This window comes from Photinus pyralis, unplaced genomic scaffold (genome assembly GCF_008802855.1).
Source record: "Photinus pyralis isolate 1611_PpyrPB1 unplaced genomic scaffold, Ppyr1.3 Ppyr1.4_LG3b, whole genome shotgun sequence".
In the NCBI taxonomy this organism is placed as follows: Eukaryota; Metazoa; Arthropoda; class Insecta; order Coleoptera; family Lampyridae; genus Photinus; species Photinus pyralis.
The window spans coordinates 1789571-1811156 of record NW_022170510.1 but is presented as its reverse complement, the minus strand read 5'-3'; the positions used below and the strand labels follow the sequence as shown (position 1 = coordinate 1811156).

The 21586-nt window shown below is 37.3% G+C and overlaps 1 protein-coding gene across 1 annotated transcript; it reads left to right on the top strand.

Moving 5' to 3' along the window:
* Nucleotides 1-5953: 5953 nt before the first annotated feature.
* LOC116167480 lies at nucleotides 5954-6987 on the top strand. The gene is made up of 3 exons (XM_031482862.1): nucleotides 5954-5992; nucleotides 6043-6361; nucleotides 6413-6987. The coding sequence occupies exons 1-3, from the start codon at nucleotides 5964-5966 to the stop codon at nucleotides 6524-6526; spliced, it is 462 nt and encodes a 153-aa protein (XP_031338722.1). The 5' UTR covers nucleotides 5954-5963; the 3' UTR covers nucleotides 6527-6987.
* The last annotated feature ends 14599 nt before the right edge of the window (nucleotides 6988-21586 follow it).

The window sequence follows — 21586 nt, the reverse complement described above, 5'->3', positions numbered from 1 at the left end:
TTTTTACAATAACTTTTTTAGCAATAAACGCAAAAAAATTCCTTCCTTGGTGCAAGCCTCGACACCATAACGAACAAAATAGCCAAAAAGTAGAACAAAGGCTCTTAAGATAAAGAACTAGTAGCGTCCAGATGGACGGACGGACGGGCGGACGGACGGACGAACGGACAGACAAAGTGACCACAATAGGGCATTTTTTTTGTGGAAATGCGCTAAAAATGCCGCCTAAACGTACTTCAGTATAGGTAATCTCGGCACGAACTTGCAATGGCCGAGATCCAACCAGTCCCTGGACCTGGACCAGTGTCACCTCCACCTTGTAAGGAAAATATTGAAATTGGCAACGAAGGGATTTTATTTGAAAACCGCTTTGCCAAAACTCACTAACATACCAGAATTCATAACCAGATATTAATCCAGAACCGTATTGCGTTGTATTCCAGACGATACTTTTCCAGAGTCTTAATTATTTATTACTGTTACTGAATTACTGTTCCGCTTATTTTCCGTTTTATTCATTTACTAATGTTAATTTCTATTTAATTTTTCCCATCATACTTGCATGTACTATCGATAACGTCAATTCTGGTATGGTATGTAATCCTGCCGACCTCACGTTACGTTAGGGTCCTTTTATGGGCGTTAAACTTAACCGGCCTCATTTGGAAGGGACCGAGAACATTACCTTGAATGACAACCAGATTCCATGATACAGCCCTGTGTCGGGGTACCTAAAAATTACACAACGTGACACCGTCCTTGAATTCCTATCCTTTCGTCCGTTGTATACAGGGTGGCCCACTAAAAACAGTCAATGCCAATTTTGCCAACTACAATTTTAGTTTTGAGGGGGAGAGTTAAATTAAATAATACTACTTACATAACTTTAACCCTGAGAAGGGGGTGAATCGCACCCCAAAAATTTTAAATAGGAAGGGGTAGTAAATGTTAGATAGGTCGAAAGGACTGTTTATTATGTTTTCATAACTGTTTTTATTTTTCAAATCCGATCAGTAGTTCCAGAGAAAACTCGATTTAAATGGATTTGAAGGGCCCTTTATTAAGTAGGCGTTGAAGTTGAAATAACTAAGAGCTTGTGTCAGAAAAGAACATCTGACATAAGTGCAATAAGTGCACAAGCAAGGAAGCGAATTTTTGAAGGCAGAATCGCCATTTAAAAAAAAATCGAAACAATTTCCACTCCTTGCGCTATAGTGTAAACCGTCATTGTTTTTGAATTTCCCACAAAATTAAACAAGTTAATCACAAATTCGCTTTATATATTCATAGTACATATATTCCAAATCCTTCTAGAACCATTGTCATTTACTCTATAAACAAATTGTAGCGTATTTCAGTTCAGGTCTTTTGACTTTGATGCACTTGAGTTACGTTAAGTTATGTAAGTGATAAATAATAATTACTGTTATACATTAATTCTTTTTAAGATTGTTATAAATTTATTGTTAATTAGTTGTATTAAATAAAATTCCGTAGTTAAACTTACATGACTGATTATTATCGAATGTGGAATTAAAAATCTCTATACTTGCTCAATTTTAACGATCCAATGTTTATTGTAATTCCAGTTCAATGTTATTTGTTTATTGATAGGTAAGATTGTATATCAGACTTTTGAGATATGGAGCTCAATTATTTGGACAAATTCGGCGCCTGGGTGAAGAACATGCCCAGATTTATTTTACTGGAGGAAATGAATAAAGTAATAAATATTGTAGCTGTTTGTATTAGTTTATATACGAGTAATATATAATATAAAAAAATATGAAATTAGTTGCTAACTTTCAATAGGAAGTACTACTGCTGCGCAAAGATTTCTTTAATCAGCAAATGGTATTTGTTCGATCCGACATAGGTACGTTAATAGCTAACGGACCTTTTAATTAGTTTTGTTTAAAATTATTACTGAGTCAATTTCCCCACATTCTCATTTTCAAGACGCTTTCACTTGACCAATGAAAACATAAACGTCCAAAAGTTAATTATTTATGAAAGGATTATTATGAGAAGGGAGTTTGTAAATTAAATGTCTCCAATTTGTGCTTTACAAAGGCACTCGAAGCTATTTATTTATCGTGCAAGCCTTTTGAAGTGATTGCAGTAATAAAGCTGCTAGTAGCCATCACAGCAGTGGTTTAGCGTAGGGGCGCACCGTCCCGGGTTGAAGTTTATTAGGGGTAGCAACGTTATACCTCCTCTTGTGAAGATATATTTGTATTTTGACCATGCTGATTTATCTGATAAGAACTGAAGCGAAAAACTATGGTAAAGAGACTCCTGGTATGCATACAAAATTTCTGTTCTCAATAATCTAATATCTCTACTTTGATTAGTGTTGAAAGTTGAGCTTCAATTAACCACAATTTGCGCCCTTTTAATAGTCTATGAGCTGGTGAACCTTTTTGTTGCACCATCGTATTCTGGCTGAAAGCTGTGGCAATGGTTTAGCTTGTGATTGATCATTCTACCCGATGCCTGACACCTCAAACTTGAGACATACATAAATAGGGAGCATATGGAACAAATTGATCATCAAACCAGGTAAGTCAAATGTTAAACAATCTTCAAGGCATCCAATTGAATCCAAAATTTTGTAATTGAAAATGAATGGAAATTATTTAAGTCAGAAGCGGTTATTTATATCCTAAAGATTCGCTTCCCGGATTTAATTATTTTAGGATTCTTTGATCTAAATAAAGTGGTATTTAGCTATTTAAATGGAGCGCTTTCAAATCCTTTGTGTAATTGTGCCTAAGAAGAGACAATTGGACACGTCGTCCGTCTATGTTCGGTCACAAAATTTCCTGAAGGTTTCTTTGAACTAAATTCAGCGATTGATTAGTTAACTTCTAATTCTAAGAATATGTACAATTTTCCTTCAGTTCTTATATCAACGGCAGTATCCGATTTAAGAGGTTTGATGAAACAAATTTCACATTGCCCTATTCGCTTTTTCTATTTGTAAAAATTTCTGCAGTGTTTGGTGGGTATATTGATATTTAGATTTAAGTCATTCGCATTTTTAAAATACGAAAATAGTTTTTTTGTTCACAACTCTGCCAGTTGTAATGTATTGCTGCTGATGTACGTACAATTTTATAATCCGCTGCTTCGATAGGATAAACAACGCGCTTTTCTAAAAAGCTTCTGGTGGCGTAACTGCGACTACATTGTGGGAAACGAGTTTTATCAAACTCAGCTGTACAGGGGTTAAAAGGTCTGTTTGTTGGTTTGTCATAGCGGAAATAACACCAGAGAGCATTACTCGTAGACGGCGATGTAATTGGCGTGTGTGAACGAACACGGAACGGCTACTCTTTTCTTAGTTGCAACAACCCCAATACGGACTGCGTGAAGTTGCCATCCGCTCAAAAATAAAAGCCAGAGCAGCCACTTTTCATCAAAGACGTTATTGAGTTTTTGTTATTCTAAAAATTCGTTTCTGGGGAAATATTTGTATTTAGTCGTGCAACTGTGCACTGTATTATATGAGTAACGAAAATGAGGGCGACGTTAAGTCTCGTATTCAAGAATGACTGACAAAAGCATGTTGATTAGCAACCCTACATCATCTATAATTGGTAGTGCAGAAAGACAGTAGCGAATGAATGAGTAGACATGGCCGCCTGTATTAGTACTTCGCCACTTTGCGGGTGGCATTAATTAAGAGTGAGTGTGAGTGATTCTGGGAGATTTTTTATTCATTCGGGTTTGAAGACCGTACTTCGTGGTTTCAGAAAAAAGACTTACAAAGGATTGGTTCCCATGGAAGCCCGCGGAGCAATCCGAAGATTTGCAAAATATCAACCAATTTGTTAGTGAATTCGATTTTAAGTTGCGAGAGCGAAACGTCACAAATCGAGAAGTTTTTTTCGCTTCTTAATTGCGACAATAAGACACATTAATAATTCAGTTCATCTCTATCTCCGCTAATAAATTCTCATCTCTCTCCGCTATGTTACCTTTAATTGCTCCAACGTACATTTCTTACCGATTAACTAACGGCTTATATTTATCTCAATTTAAATTTATAAATAATACGTCTACAAAATGCAATACACCTAATTACAAAATTTTATTCCTTCACACCCAGGTCAAAAAGCATTATTTGTAATAGAAAATATTTACACCCATTGCACTACGCCAGCAACCTGCGACTCCGCATTTATCTAAAAAAATTTGTTCATTTTTTCGAATTTAATTAACCTTATGTTATTACGAAATTGAAACACTTGCAGCAAATAATTCACCTGTGACACTTGTTTGCTCTCTGGCATTCTTTTGTTTTTTATTGTCACAGCCTACTCCGATGTATAATCATGTAATTAATTCATGGGTAGGTACTTTAGTGAAAACTATTGAATAACCTAAAACACTATGGGGACACTCCTTATAAATTTTGAAGAGAGAACACAAAAGACAATCGAATAGCGAAATAAAATAGTGGTAGTTCCGTTTGAAAAAGAATAGTTATGGCACTTTGAACAAATGACATTGAAACAAGTAAAAATATGCAGGATGTTCTATTTAAAAATCAGTTATTTATTGACACCGTGAAAATGGGACACACTGTACATTCAAAAATAATTTCTGTAGATGCGCAACCATCTATAGTTGACATTTTCACAAAATATTTTTAAATATTTTTTTACTAGGTATCAGCTAGGAAAGACCCAAGCACCGTTGCAGAACCAAATACTACAATATTGAATAAAAATGTTTAGTGACTCTCGAAAAACGGAAATTTTGTACATTGTAACTGTTGGCTCTTCCGTTTCAATACCAACCCCTGCACTAGCCAAACCACATCTCAATTAAAGGATTGAATCTTTAAGAAGAAATCATTGTAATTTTAAACTTGACTGACATTTAAAAGTTCATAAAATATTTTTAATTAGTAAATTCTTAAAGAGCTCAGTTTAAAAGTGGTTGAAGCTGTTTTATTTTTCATGCAATAATGAACCCACCAAAAATTAGATTTCTGTAAAACTGCGTTTGGTCTAGAATTAATCGAAAAAAATTTCCGATTTTTACAATGAGATGAGATAAACTGCTATAGATCCAGTCAGTGGTCAAATAATAATTAGTGAAGGATTCAGAAATTCAAAACACCACCTTCTTATACAACCGGGTGCACGTTTTGTTCCAATAGTTGTCTAGAATTTTGTATCACATACATTTTTTGAAGCGTAGATCAGGCCTTAAGTTGCGACATGGGCACCAATAGAAGAATCGTTAGCAATCCAAACCGGCGTGCTCGAACATTCCTTTCCATTCCACGCGCGATGCTCTGTCGCCGTTATGGTTGCACCATGAAAACATCCACTGTTCACTCTGTGGTTTTTGATTTAGCGTGATGTCATATTGCACCAATGTTGCGATGCAGAAGTTCTATTGGTTTTGGGAATAAAATTTCTACTGCCCTAGTGATTCAACGGGGGTAGGTATTAATGACCACACTTTTGGTACTAGTAGGCATTCGAAACAGATCGAAGAAATTCTAAACGAACTTAGCGATATAGAAGTGTTATTGCAATGCGATAGATGAGTTTGCAGAATTTGATGATAATACGTAGGTAATCGTTTATGTTAAATATTTGATAACTAGTAATCGTGTTTGTTCAATGACGCAATTCCGTTGCAATAAGTTAATTATATCTCTTAATCGAATTACTATTGATATTAGGGTGGTTGGTATCTTCCAAGAGATTTGGTATCAAATACTTCGCATAAGATCTGACATTCTTCGGTGTAGGACTACATCTTATCGTAGAAAATAATGCCACTATATTTTTAGTAAAGACATCAAATTCCCTAATTTCCAATGTCAACTGGGAGCGTGGAGTTCAGGGTTAAGCTTTTCCTTGACTCCTCCCCTTGACCATGGAGTAATTACTAAAAAAGTTTATTATTTGCTGAACAGTGTAGACGCATGCCGCGTAATGTTGGTAGTAATATTGTTGTTATTTTAGTAAGTAATTTTTAATTAAGTGTTTAGTAGTTTTTTGTACGATTTTGTAGCTGTTCCAATATGATGGTAACATGTTACATTCGCGAAGTGTACCAAAATCCAATGTTTGATGAAACACCTAAACATTCTGTTCAGTGGGATGGTAGAATCTTCGTTGTTGAAGGTAGAATATGCGAGTGTAAGGTGCAAAATGGCTCAGTTATCCTTGGTCAAGCAACTTATATTAAAATAATCATGGTAATTGTAAGCGAAAATGAGGAATCGTATCACGAACTTTGTGATACTGGATGTAGATATTTGATCAAAACGGAACCGTATGAGGCTCAGAACGGACTTTGTACTTTCTTAACACGTTACATTCAGCTGCAGGTAAAATTTTAACATAACCACGGGTAACCCAATTCATTAATGATGGTTTAGGCATTCGTACGGGGTCATTTCTGTGAGATGGTGATGATCAGAGCCGGACAAGTGGATGTAATATGCTATGATAGACGACAAAACATTGAGTGTTTCTCACAGTGGAACTTTTGACCACTACCAAATTGGGCTATTTCTCTGGGTCGTAGAAAATGAATTTTGGAAAACAGAGTAGAATAAATTTCTTTGTGCATGATATTTACGATTATATTTAAAATATGTTTCAATGGTTACTGTCTTGTTTGTTAGTTTGTTCGTGTGTAAGTCACGCAAACCAATAGCTACGGTCGTACATCCACCTCCTCTACGTCTACAATACCCGCTGGACCTAGCTCTCTCCCCACCCTACTATTATGAGCCAAGTGTATCAAATTTATGAGTTATTTAGGAGTTTTTTATATCGCAAGCATAAAATTTTAGAGCCTTTCTATAAGGTTTGGAAGTTACCCGTTAAATTGAATGTTTCCACCACCAAAAAAGCCGCATATACACTATACAGTATAAAATAGCATCGAAGTCAGTGTCGTTGATATCAAGGATAAAGCAACAGTGAAGTTTTGGAAGCATTATCAGTATATATGGCAGTTGACGGGCTATTAAGGCTTATTAACTTTAATGTAATTAGAACATTAACTTGTTTCAATCGAACGCATGTGCGTGTAGTTTATCATCTGGCCCTGAATGCCTATTTTTATTTTAGCTTTATTGATTGATTTATGTCGAATAAATTGTTTCTTTTTATTTTTTTTCATTTTATTATCCCTCTCTTGTTTTGGGCCCTCAACAGGCATGCGCCCAATTACAGAGTGACCCGCATAATGCTATTTAGAGGTGCCTCTGCAGAAGGTCTTAAGATGGTCTATACTACCGGTATTTACCTTACGAATTAGGAAAACTGCAGGAAAACCTAATTCGGAGTAGCCGGTAGAATGCTCGGAACTGGTCTAAGGTAATTTCCTTCTCCGCCACAGATGAAAAATTCACCTCAACCCAGGTTCGAACACCCGACCTCCGGATTTATAACCCAATGCTCTTACCACGGAGCCATAAATCCGATTTTCATGTGTAAATTGCCTTGTCTTTAATTTCGACCAAAGTAAGAGGTGCACAGGTGGGTGGTTTAGTTACCGTTTGTCATTGCATATAGCAGTATGTAGATTTTTGCTTTATAGGGGTCGAGCTGAAAAATTAGAATTACTTATAAGTAACTCTTAAATCGCTCGCCACGTATGCTTAAAAATAATAAATAAACTGTTTCAAACCAATATAGACCACGAGCGACAAAAATTAAAATTGATTGTAAGTGAAAGCTGTAAAATAACTCGGAATTGATGGATAAAAATTGCTTTGGGATAAGTAAAGGAAAAAGAGGGGGGGGGGGCTACGCAGGGCCGCAGCCAGTTGCCCCTTTTGAAAATTGCTTAATATGACACAATGTAGCATACTCATAACTGGTTCAGACATTTATCAAACAATTTAACAAAAGTAGATATAGAAAACTTCAACCAATTTAAATGGCGATATTAATTAAAAAGGTTTTAGGTTGAAAGATGGATTTAATAGTTTGTTTTCTATAATTAAATGAGTTAGGTTCATTGTGTGTTTCCCTGGTTGTGTTTTGCAGTTTGTGGGCGCATAAGTGATACTTACATATTGTAACGTAAATTTAATTAGGTTTAAAATGGATTAATGTATAACAGTAATTATTATTTATCACTTACAACATCGAAGTTGGAACTACAATTCGATTTGCTTATATAGCAAGCAACATTCGTTTTAGAATGTTCTGAATCAGAATGTTCTAGAACAAACACGTCATATTTCCATGAAAGGTTGCGTCACATCCGCTTACGTTCTTTATCGGCGATGACTAATCATTTATGCCGTCTCGGTGTCTATTGGGATGTCTGGAATATTCGCTACAATATATTATCACTTTAATTATCTTTTTTACCACCTGCAATACGTAGTACAGGTATAAGAGAGGTACCCCCGACTTTTATGGACAGAAGCCAAAATTAATTTTTACTAGTTGCACATGTGGAACCTCATATCGCGAAACCCGAAGTCGATACGAAGCCTTTTTCTCAGAAAAAAGGGTCAGTAACAATTTTGACATTTTTTGCCCAAAAATATGTTGTCACCTACAATACACATGGACCACTTAGGATTTGAGCAATCAAGTTTCCCAAGAAAATTGATGCACCAATAACGATTTTGACATCCTTTGAGTAAAAATATTTTGGTCACCAAAAATACACATGTATCATTTGTTGGTCATTGAGTTTTATCTTTTTCCCAACAAAATTGGAAATAACGATTTGGACCGATTTAGGGCAACAACGTGATGATTCCAAGAGTTAATTTGTGATATCTTACACACTTGGAACCTATTTTATATAAGAAAGAAAAAGTCTAGGGATTGAGCTATAGCACAGAACGACAGACCGAATTTCTTCAGCGGGTGGTAATTGCGTGGCACACAGCACCTCTCTCTAGATTTATTTGCCCGCTCTTAGAAACCAATCTGGCTACGGCCCTGGAGCTACGTCCGAATAGACCTGGCCTTCCAAAGGATTACCTATATCTATTTTCTCTTTTAGATTGACTAAAAATTTCAATGGGTCATGAAGGTCATATAATACCTCATCCTCATTCCTAGGGCCGTATTCTCAGTTAGTCGACCAATCTGTAAGGGCGCGTAACTCCCAACATAAGGATAACAATGGAAAAATGTCTATAAATTCATCCCCACTCACCTTTAAATTTAAAGCACAGGAGCAAAATGTAAAAGAGTTTTGGGGGCGAATATTTCGGGTACGTCTTAAATCTCGCGAAAAATATCTCCATAACAGGAGAGTATACGAAAATAGGACCAAATAGTTTTTTCGAAAGTGATTGTGCGAATCTCTGACATAAACTGGACCGTGCTTGGCCTACCTCTCGTTTGTTGAGATGAATTAATGGTTCTATCGTGAGGGGAGCCTCTTTTTATTGCAATTGTAATATCAATACCAGTAAAACATGAAAGACAAACTCAAAATACATGCATCTTGAGGTATTTTAACTAAACCCCAATCCGATTCCAGTGCTTCCCGTCGTTTACATTCGGGTTCCGTTATCAAATTGCCTTTTAATTATGACCAAATTACACTTAAGAGAGAAAGGGAGTTTTGTGCAATCTGCTTTTTTGGAAGGGATCTAAATCCAAAGGGTCTACATGGAAACACGAAATGGGGAGTTTCTCTTCGGACGAAAATACCTTTTATGTAACATACGGTTGTTAAATGCGTATAAAAGTGTGCCTTTCCTAAGGGCGATCTTATAACGAATGAGTACGCTTTCAAATTGTTTCCATTTGCAATTTTGTATTCATCAATTACTAAATTCGGTATTTTAAGGTAGTTCTCTATTCAATTCTGCAAAGTTGGTGTTCGAGTGTAGGTACATTGAACGAGCAAGGAATTAATTGGGTAATTCTTCGCTCGAAATAACGTTAACTCGTGATTTCCGTAAGATTGATTATCATCCAAACCAATGGTCTACCTAGATTTCGCAATTTCCTAATCATTTTGATTGCAAAGATAATTTTCAACCATTAAGTCGGTAATTATTTGTAGATTGCCTCAGATATACATTTTCCGCTAGAGTAACGTTTCCCTCTAATTTACTATGTATATTTATACAAAAGTTTATTATACTAATAACTATATGTATTGGTATCAAAAACATTCATTTCATTGAATTGTGCTGGGTTTAAAACTAATCAATATCGAATTCACTAAATGCAAACTTACGACCCCCTTCGAGTACTGCTTGAGACATAATTGTATAAACTCCTGGGCGGATGTTTGAGATACTGAATGCAATTACAGCCAGTAATTGTATTCCTACCGTCACCATTTGGGTGTCTAACGCGAAACGTCGCAAGTCACACTGATTAGTGATAACAAGCTGGTTACGTCGATTACAATGTGAACAACACTTATATCTCCGAAAGTGCAGAGGGAAAGCTGCTCTCCATAAACAACATAGACCCACGATTGTTTATTCATTCAATTTTTATAGAAAATGGCAAAGAAATAAATGTTCCTCCCAAAGTTATATAAATTCATTTACAGGTTACCTTCTTCCCCATTTAGTAACTGTTATTTTCCTTCTAACAGGGCAGTTAAGAGAATAAGAACAGCTTCCTTAATAAATAAATAGGTATTATTGTTTTATTTTTCTTCTTTTGTTCAACAATTCAACAAGCCGATACCCCAACTTCATAGACCTCATCTTTCTCTACACTGCAGTTTAGAATATTGTAACGTAAATTTAATTACGTCGTTTATTTATATATTAATTAACAGTCTGAAAATGAATTGATTTATAACAGTAATTGAATTTATCACTTACAGTTTATAACATAACACGAACGCACCGATGTGGGAACTGAACTCGAAACACAATTCGATTTGCTTATATACTAAAATGTTCTTAGAATGTTCTCGAGTGCTCAAGGACGCTTCAGAATGTTCTCGAACAAACACGTCATATTTCTAGGAAAGATTACATCACATACGCGTTCGTTTTTTATAGCCGATGACTAATCTTTCATGGCGCCTCGAAGTCTATCGAGATTTCTGAAATGTTTGTTACACTGCCCCCCTCTTAAAACTGTTGCGGTTCGCAACACGGACGGCGGGTATTGCAGCTAAGGTATCATGGTGTATGTCGCACATACTAGAAATGTTATTGACTCACCAATAGGTGTCCTCTTGAGCAAACTAGTGCGCGCCTTCTCACAGTAAAATCTACGGGACGAGTGTGGTACTTCAAAACTGAAGAAATCCATTCCATGCAGTCAACTTCATTATGCAGTAACAACTGCAGTACTCCCATGGTGGTTCTTCGATCGTCTAAGGATTGAAACTGGAAACGCTCCGTTAACAATAATGGATTATCACATCCAATTTTGTATAATGATCAGCTGCGCTTGGTCTTTAGGTCTTTAATAGAAAGTATAAGAAGTAGAGATCCAAGGTTAGAACCTTGCGGCACACCTGATGCCGCGATAAACGTGTTTGATCGAGAATTCTCGACCTCGACAGACTGGAATCTATCACATAAATACGTTGTGAAAAACTGGACACACGAGCTTTTGCCATATCTGAGGAAATGTTTTAGATTGTGGATTAAATTAAATAGGTATACGTAATAATGGTAAAGTCAACACTCCACTACAGTCCTTAACCATTACTCAAATTGTTACTAATCCCCCCCCCCCCCTACCAAATGAATCGGGATCGTCATAGCACACGACGTTGGGGTAGATCTTCCAAGGTTCGCCCTTCCATTGGGTAACAAAGGACCAAAATTGTGTAGCGCCAGCATTAATCACACAACGAGCCAGTCCAGACTATCAGGTTTTCCTCGTGGAAGTTTCTGTATCCGACATATTAAGTCGTTTATTCTTCTTTCTTTTGGGGACGATACATCCAAATCGTACTGCTCTTTCATTCTGGCGCTAGCTAACCGCATTTTATCGCGCACTTTAGTCATGGGTGGCGCCCACTTTCTGTCGCAGGTTCTCCACGTACTCGTTTCCAACACTTTCTTCCTTACCAGGTCCGTAACTAAAGCTTTTTTGAGATCTTCAAAAGCCCGCTTACACCCATCATCCCATTTACAATCTCTGTGACCCTCTTTGCAATATCGGCAATTCCAAGAACAAATCGTACGTGCACAGCCCCAGAAACCCCGTATTCAGTAGCATTTACTAGCACCTTGCCAATCAAAATTCCTCGACCCGTATTGGTATAACTGGGTTCCATCACTCCCAATCAGTTAGCCATCGCAACACTCCGGCACTCGGGGTGACATCATCCACAAGCGTAACACGTATCAGCCCGTATTCTTCTCTATGAATAGGAGAACTTCCTCATGGTCCACTCGAAGCACTTCATTCTTTAGGTTAATCGTAAAGTTTGGCTTGCTTCCTATCGGTAACATGCGTCTTTAAGCGTCTCGGCTATCCTGTTCCAAGGTGGTTCCTCCTCCCTTTTGGTGCCTGATCCCGCCCTGCCCCTTTCTATACTCCTCCCTTTTTGTCTCCCCTTTCAGAAGTATCACATTCCACCATTCAGCTTTTCCGCTTTGCTCCATACCCTTTCTTTGCTTTCTTTTCGCTTCCTTCGCCCCTACCCCCCTCTTCTTTTCTCCCTTGCCATTATGTGGGCCTATCCTACTGAACTGTCCCATCATACTCCTACTGTGTTCGTGATGCTTATTTTCTTTGGCTTGGTCCTTACTATGTGGTCGATCGGTGACTCAGAGTTCCTTCTACTCCATGTTGTCAGCACCGTTTTAGATTTCCTGAATGTGTTTTCCACCCTTAGTCCATGCAGTCTTGCTCGTGATTGAGCATTTTGCCTCCTTTGTTCCTCCCCTTCCGCTTTTGCTCTTTTGTCCGAGGGGATGTGGCATCCTATGACCGTTAGTCTTCCTAAGCTTGTCCTGATTTGGGCCATACATATACTCTCGCTTCGTTCTTCAAATTTCTCAACCTCTATGTCTCGGTGTTTCCTGATTATGATTGATGTGTCTCTGATGGCTCTTTCCTTCTTCCCTACTCCTATCCACTAGTCGTAGTTCCTTGTCGCGGCCATCCCACTTGTTAGTTTGGTTTCTTGTATGCTGGCTACGTCTACATTGTGTTTGCTTAATTCTTCGTCGATTAGCTCCCTTTTATTTGGCTCGTTTGTCCCTTGTACATTCAACGTGACTACTCTCATGCTGTGGCGGTTATTTCCACTCCTTCTCGGCGTGGCAGTCCTCCCGGATAACATCCCCAGACCATAATCGTTTGAGATGACGTCTCCTCTCGCTTCCTCGTACTCCCCCATCACCCTTGCTCTCCGGTGTTCCTCTTCATCGTCTACCTCCCCTATCATGTTTACTGCCCTCAGCATGCTGTCGTAGTGGTTCCGGACATTGTTACTCCCTAGTCTGTATGATATGCAGCAGTGGCCTGTGGTGCTTCAACCTTCTCCTCGTTATTGGTGTATTGGTCTTATTGGGGTCCTAATTCCTCTACGTTCCTTGCCAATTGTGGGTACAATTCTTCCAGATTCTCCATGATGTATGTGTTGGTTTCTTCCCTAATCCTTTTGGTTAATATCCTTTGTGATTCCGATGACACCGGGAATCCCGGCCCAATAGCGCCGAACAGGCAGTCCCCATCCTTATTTATCCCGGCGCGCCTTAGGATGTACTCCTTTGTGGGTACTTCTTCGGTCATCCTGTTTCGCCGCTGTTGCTAATCGCTAAGAAAAAGTGAACGCTGAACGAGATAATTGAATTGAATTATGATTTGGAACAGTGAGACATGCCCGTTCAGTCTAGTCTAACTTAACCACCCCGTATAATATGTGTGGGAAGTGAAATTCAGATTAATTGAGTCGAGCGAAGGGAGTAAACTTAATAATTATCCCGTTAATGAATTTATTTGACCAGTATGTAATTCTACCCGCACAAAACCTTGCCAGCCCTCGGAATGCACTATTATTGACCTAAGGGTTTCCCCAAGTATACAAAGAAGTGTCGCCAACTTGATAGTTTAAATAGCTAGCTTCACGGGTTAGGGTGCTTGTATTTCGCCGATTGACAGGTTTATGTTTCCTTTCATAAGGGTCTAATTCTAATTTTTTACTCCCTCACCGTATAATCCTAGTACTTAGCTTTTCACCCGGTTGTCCCGTTGGTTTGGTTTCCACATGACCTCGTGTATTATTAGTGTCTTGATAAAGACAAATTCCGCTTGAGCTTCGAGTGTAAGCCCGAACCCTCCTTGCGCTCAAAATTTACCCAATTCTTTACTAAAGTAAATAAAGTAAACACAAAACTTGCCGTGCACGTCCTCTTTCCTTGCCGGTCTAAACGCAACTCACCCGAACTTTCTCTTAAGTCCATTCTCAAAATAGGCCCATCGACGGTGTCTGCTACCAGCACTTGGTGCGTACATTTCTTGAATCCAATACCAATATCGACCGTCATCTGTCCCAGCACAAGGGTTTGATTACCAGTGGCCGTATTCAGCCTCAGTTTTGACGATTGTAGCTAATGACACTTGACACCAGTGTAACGTAAATTTAATTACGTCGTTATATATTAACAATTAATTAACAATAAATTTACAACAGTCTTAAAATGGATTAATTTATAACGGTAATTTCAGTTTATCACTTACAATTTGTAACATAACAAGAAGGAATCGAAGTAGGAACTGAACTTGAAACACAATTTGCTTATAATACGTAGCAAACAACAAGCTTTGTAACATGTTTTTAGAATGTTCCCGAGTGCTCAAGGACACTTAGGAATGTTCTCAAACAAACACGTAATATTTCTAGGAAAAATTACGTCACATCGTTATTTATCGCCGATAACTAATCTTTGATGGAATGTTGTTACAATATTTTGGTTTGTTTAATATTCTTACCGGTAGCAGTCAAATAAACTCTTATGCAATTGTTCCAATGGAGTGGTCGCTGGAGCACCGGGCTACATCATTCTCTTATGATGAGCCATAAGCAATTAAAATTTGTTTTATACACAAACCAAATTATAGTAACGGGTGTAACATCAAAAGCTTAAATATAAAACGCTTTTTTAATTCATTACGTAAATACTTAAACATGTTTTTCTTCATGCACTTAGTGTACAGAAGTGGTATACAAGTTCAAATAGAAACTTGTTAAAATTGTGATGGTGAAATAACTGAAACTAATTCACCTATTCGTAGAGCGATGTTTTATTGCACAGCATTTCTATGGTTTTTTAACACGTTGTTTTAAGTCGGCGAAGTGACATTCTGCCATCCGTACGTTTCTAAACTCACTTAGTATTCCATAGCTTTCGATTCCGTTTAGAGCTTCAGTTGGTTTATTTTGTCGGCTTCAAGTTGCAACGTATGTCACGACGTTTCATTTACAATTCAGTACATTTGTAGCTGCTATTTTGACATATATTGAATGCAGCAGTTTTATGCCGGACATTGTCAAGAATTTATGGGTATAACTCCGTTTAATGGTCTCCTGAAAGGAGCAATTGACCTATTGTACGAAGGAGAAGTTTTAAGCATATTTTCAATAAAATTCCCATATTTCATACTTCTAAAAGCACAATTGATGGCCATAATTTCTACTTTTATCCTCACCTCCCTTATGTCCCTTAATGGAATTAATCTACTGCGTCGCCCTTTATGATGTAAATCATTGCTTTACCCCCTTTTTAAGTTATTTATGTACTCACCTGATTGAATAGAGTAATTAACAATAAACAGGATTAATATGGAATGGTTTTTCATTCTCCAGACAAGAATAAACGGGAAGACGACAAACGATCTTAATGGTTATACAGACATTGATTTTCTAAAATTCGTGGCATCGTCTCCATCAGAGCTAAACCTTAGTCCTCCGTCATAAGTTCCCTGGATGTTATGTTGCATTCTTACCGTAACTTTCAGAAAATTCAGCGTAAAATAAAACGATTTTTCACATCACTAAAACTTTGTTAATTATTTGTTTACGGAAAAAGCGGGTTCTCGTTAAGCTGCACTACCTAACTTTAAAGAATGACATTAGACAGATACCTCCCCATACATCCATTATAAATATTGTCCACACGCCACATAAACTTAACGTTGCATTATGCATAATTGACATCTCAGGAAGCGATACCGTGTTTCACTTTGGGGGAGTGGGTACACTAACGTGCAATGCATAGCAAAGCATATAATTACTTCGTCCTAAAATTGTGTCAGGGCTTTCCATGTCCATGTCTTGGTAATTAATAATTTTGAATTTAATCGCTCCTCGTTTATTCTGTTAATTATTCCATTTGTACTTTAGAAACAAATGATCTAAGAACGTACAATTTTACTGCCCATAAACGAATTCTCGACACCTTTCGCTCAGCAACATTTGTTTACCTGAAAACTAACTGCTACACTTCAGACAACTTGATGGTACTGAGTTCGTATATTAAAATTTTGAGAATACGTATGCGCTCTTTGAATTGGCTCGAAAATCTTCTCCTTTGAAGTTGACTGGTAACGGAAGGTAGTCTCGCGGTTTGTGCATTCTATAATTTTCCACCAAGTGATCTGAGTGGACATTTACGAAAATTAATTCCTTGAGCACAATGGTCCTTTTGTTTCCTGAGTGGTGGGTATCGTTTGAATTACCCCGTTAGTGTTTTCAGGGTTAGCTAATATGACAAAATATTGTAACTAGTACAATCTGAAAATATGAATTATTGGCCTACGATTTAGTTTTGGGAGTGCCTTTGCTTTGAAAATGGGGGTCCTTTCCACGCACGAAAATTTTCTTTGTAAGGTCACCACTTGACCGGGAAACCGATTTAACGAACCTTGGTTAGTCCCCGAATATTTTACCGAGGGATATTCTCCGACTCGAAAATTCCACTGTACAACTCCATCAGTTAATTATCAGCATCATTGTCGTTATAAGGAGGGTGTTCCGAGCTGATTTTTATATCGACAGCGTTATCTACAAGTGCATTCTTTTTACTTCCTCATTACGTTTTTCGATACTCAAACGGTATGCACTATTTAACTGTTGCCGTACATCTTGCTTACCTAATAAATTAAATCTCAATTTAGCAGATATATGATGTGCCTTTGAAGATTGATATTTTTTAATTTTTTCGGATAAATGCACTAAGTCTGTAACGCCATTCTTTGTCCATTCTTATGCCTCATCACCAAACAACAAACACGGAAAACAATATACTATTGTTAAAGGTACAACCGAATAACCAGTCAGTTTTTTCATACATGTCTATTTTAAACGATCGTTTATAATCTCGACTTCCTTTATTGATTTTCGATATTTCGAAACTCGGTTTTGGGCGACCCGCATTTTTTATTTTAATTTGATCTTCTAATTTTAGTAAATTAAATTTAATAATTGTCTTTAAATAATTAACGGTAACGTCGGTAACGTCGCAACGTTACTTGTTAAAACCGAAACGATCAACAAGCCCTACTTCGTAGTCCGGCGAATACTGGTTCACAATGAGAGTGTGCTCTTGCTATACTTTACAACTTGGACCTTCGCGGGGCGCACGGGGAAAGGCGACGTAGCGTTTGAACGAATCAGAGATCGTAGCTAATCGTGCACTGCACGGGAAGGCGGAATGGGAATAATTCTTAATACACGTTCAGCGGTGTGTCAGTGTACCTGTTAGGTTTTGCATTTCAGATAAGATAAGTGAACTATTTTTATTGCGAGATACAAACGTGCAAGAATGTTAAATACATAAATAGAATTGTTATTGTTTTCGTTTTTTTAAAATGATTTTTGGGAGTGCACGTGCTCATGTGCACTTATTGAGAAACCGCCACTGGTTCGCTGTGTATATTCTTCTTACCATTTTATTTTCTCAGCATCGTTGGTTAAGGATTTCGGAACTTACCTTAATTATCCTTTTTTTTTTCTAGCTAGCGCAGGTTAATAATAGGAGATAATTGAGTGAATTTCGTTTTCACGGGTATTTCGTTCATGTCAATAATCAAAATTTAACCCAAATGTTGTTTAGAAATTGATACTCCACTATGCCCAGAGGAATTACGCAACTTTCATAATTCGGTGTACTTCCGAATTTCAAACATTTTACTCCTGTTAGTAAAGAGTAGCCATTGTAATTGCATTTGCAAAAGATTACGTTAATTAGAATACATTTATTTTAATTGAATCACAAAGAAAGCAAATATTCACAGTTATGTTAACCTAAAAATCTAACACATGCACTTTGGGTTTTATGCGTATGATAAAGAGTGTCATGTACCTTATGAATGTGGTCTCTGATACAGCCGATCTGTTGAACTCGATAAATGGGCCGGAGACCCGCCTAATTGTAGTGGATAGACACGTACTGGTGCTTGGAAATCTGCAACCCTCCTTGATTTTATGTATCGAACCTCGTATCGATCAAAACTACATCTCCGCGAACACCCACTTCAAGCCTTTTGTGCTAGTTCCTGATATTTAATAGAGGGGCGCCAATCCGATTTCGCTTCTTTTTTTTCCACACCGGTATAGTTGGGACGCGAAAATGATGCAATTCCTCCCGTGACTATAAGGACACGATTATTTGGCACTCGAATTCGAACACTCGCTTTACTTCACACTTTCTACTTTCATATTATTGCCCTAAAACGACAATGGGCTTATGGTGCATTTAAAAATGAGGCGCTCTGTGTACTCTGTACTTTCTCAACCACCAGTCCAACCTCATCTGAATCCCGTCTCTCTCTCCGCTGCACCGTTATATTCAATTCAACAGAGGCACATTCCTACTATTCTAAATTTAAACTTACAACAAATAATACGTCTACAAAATTCAATATACATTATATACAGCTAATTACAAAATGTTATTCCTTCACGCCCAGGCCAAAATCATTATGTGTAATTGAAAATATGTACACCCATTACAGTACTCGAAAAGTTAAGGTTAATTCACAAAGACCGTGGCCACGAACTTGACCCTGGTATCGTAAAATTTTGTGTTAGGATCTAGCCGTTGGTCAGTTAATTATGGCGCTAAAAAATTCACTTAGAAAGTCAAAATTTTATTTAAAAGAAGGGAGGTTCAGCCCTCTCTGTGGTTTATAATCGGCCCTGTAGTAGTTATATACGGCTGATTCTAAATCACACTAGGCGAAAATCCACTAGAAAACTTACTAAAAGGTGGCATTGAAGGAAAAAGTAAGGGTAGATTCTAAATCACACTAACAAGGCGAATAGAATCGAGGGTAGCATAGAGTGAGAAACTTATTACTTATAAGGCATTGACACTTCTTTTTGAAAAGTAACCCCTAAACGGTTTGAGATGAGATTCCAAAAAAATAAATCGCCCCTCCAGTACTAAAGTATCTCCTTTCGTATTATATGTGAAATTGCAAAGATTGGCTACCACAATTTCAACCTGTATATAATACAAATATTTACCATTCAACTGGATTTTCACCATCTTGTCCAATGCATGGAAGAGATCCAATTCTTTCCATGAAAGAGGTAATTAAGCCACGAAAATTAGGTGGAATATTTTTGCAATCAGAATGATTAGGAAATTGCGAAATTTAGATAGACCAAAATCAATTAAACTAACGTTATTTCGAGCGAAGTATTGCCCAATTAATTCTTTGCTCGGTCATTGTACGTACACTCGCAATTGAATGGTGAACCAGTTCAATAATTATCGCAAGTTAAATAGAAAATTACAATGCAAAACATTCGTTATAAGCTCTTAAAGATCTTCCTTAGGAATAGCATACTTTAATACGCATCTAAGAACCGTATGTGACATAAAAACTCTCCATTTCGGGTTTCCATGTAGACCCTTTGGATTTAGATCCCTTCCAAAGAAGCAGATTGCACGAAACTCCCTCTCTCTCTGTAATTTGGTCATAATTAAAAGGCAATATGACAACGGTACAAGTACGACGGATTGGAGAAATATCTCAAGTTGAATGTATTTTGAAATCGGAGGATATTAGAAATTACAGTAGGTAAAAACTTCAGGGTTAATCCCCATTCGCATCCCCTCACTATTTTCAACAAATAAAAGGTAGATCAAGCCCGTTTATGTCGCATATTCGTACACCCACTTGTGAAAGAACTACCAACCGTATGCGGCAAAATAAACGATACTTTAACATTATATAGCGTTACAAACATTATTCACGACGACTATATAATGTTATCGTTATATAATGTAAAATAAATGCATAAATAATAATAGTTTTATAATTTCAGAACGTTTTTTTTGCCGCATACCGTATTCTCCCTACTTTCGTATACTCTTCTGTCATGGAGATTTTCGCTTAATTTAAGAGTTGATAAATTATATAATGATCACTCACTAACCGCAGTGGGGGCATAAAGTTAACACTTTCACATCTTCCGCGTGCCAGAAAGACCCTTGGTAAATACATCAGCAATCATTTCTGCCGTGGAAATGTGTTTCACCTCAATGACTTCGTTCTTCAGAGCATCTCGAACAAAATGGGATCTTATATCGATATCCTTACTCCGTGTATGAAAAGACGGATTTTCAACCATGTTATCTTCATAGATAACTATCCCTAATTTCATTTGGCGTCCTTAGTGCCGTCCGCGTCCGTCAGAGCCATATTACGGCACAACTTATGTCGGGTCTGGTGCAAGTTGACAAGTAAGTTAAAGCACCAACAAGTTCTCAATAAGGAATACTTGTATCAGGGGTTGTCCGCTTTCTTCAATTTCCACGAAGTATTCGTCGAAATAGAAACAGGTTTTGTCATCCGGAAACAGTTCCAGTCCCGTTTCCATCTCTATTTCTGATAAATTCAATGCCTAAACAATATCGAAACCCCCGCCCCCGAAATCCAAAATAGTGTAATACTTTATTTGGCACCACAAATGGGTGCATACTCAAAATGGTAGATGACAAGTACAAGCTCATCCCTAAAGGTAAGTAACCAATTCCATTGACCTCGGAAGTACGAAATAGTACTGTTGTCTATTGATGTCCGAGACATCAACATCCCCTGTACATAAAAAATATCGACGTTTTTAATAGGTTGCAAATTTTTTGGCTACTAGTAAATTCCTTTCAAATTACATTAAACTAAATCTCGTTATAAAAATAATGAATAGGAGGGAATTAATTCAACGGATCTATTCAACTCTCTTATCCTTCTTGGAACATCACCAATTCGGTCTTAGTTATTCATTTATAGCACAATCCCGGTTTCATTAAAATCTGCTGTTAAAATTTTATGAAGCAAAGCTACCGAGACAGCGAAAAAAGTACATGCATAGCTTTTAGAGACCTGAGTGGTACGGTCCAACAGACAGACACGAGCTTTTTTTAAAATTTTATCCTAAAAATAGCCTATCTAGCTATACATAGGAACTATTTTTATTAGTATAGCCGTTAGGGTTGAAGGCATCAGTTTTTCCCATTTTTTTTGTGACCGGCCTTAAACAATAATATATGGAAAATTGTGGACTGTTTCAAAAATTGAACCTACTTCCAGTGAAAGAGCGACATAGCACAGCAACTGTCTCATTTAGCTTTCAGATGAATCCTTTCCACTTAAATCATGACATTTACATC

Bases quoted from the DNA above. Each gene is read 5' to 3' on its own strand.
- LOC116167480 (XM_031482862.1), top strand. From the start codon at position 5,964: ATGTTGGTAGTAATATTGTTGTTATTTTA. The intron at 5,993-6,042 runs GTAAGTAATTTT...ACGATTTTGTAG, and splicing joins GTAATATTGTTGTTATTTTA to CTGTTCCAATATGATGGTAA. The intron at 6,362-6,412 runs GTAAAATTTTAA...ATGATGGTTTAG, and splicing joins CACGTTACATTCAGCTGCAG to GCATTCGTACGGGGTCATTT.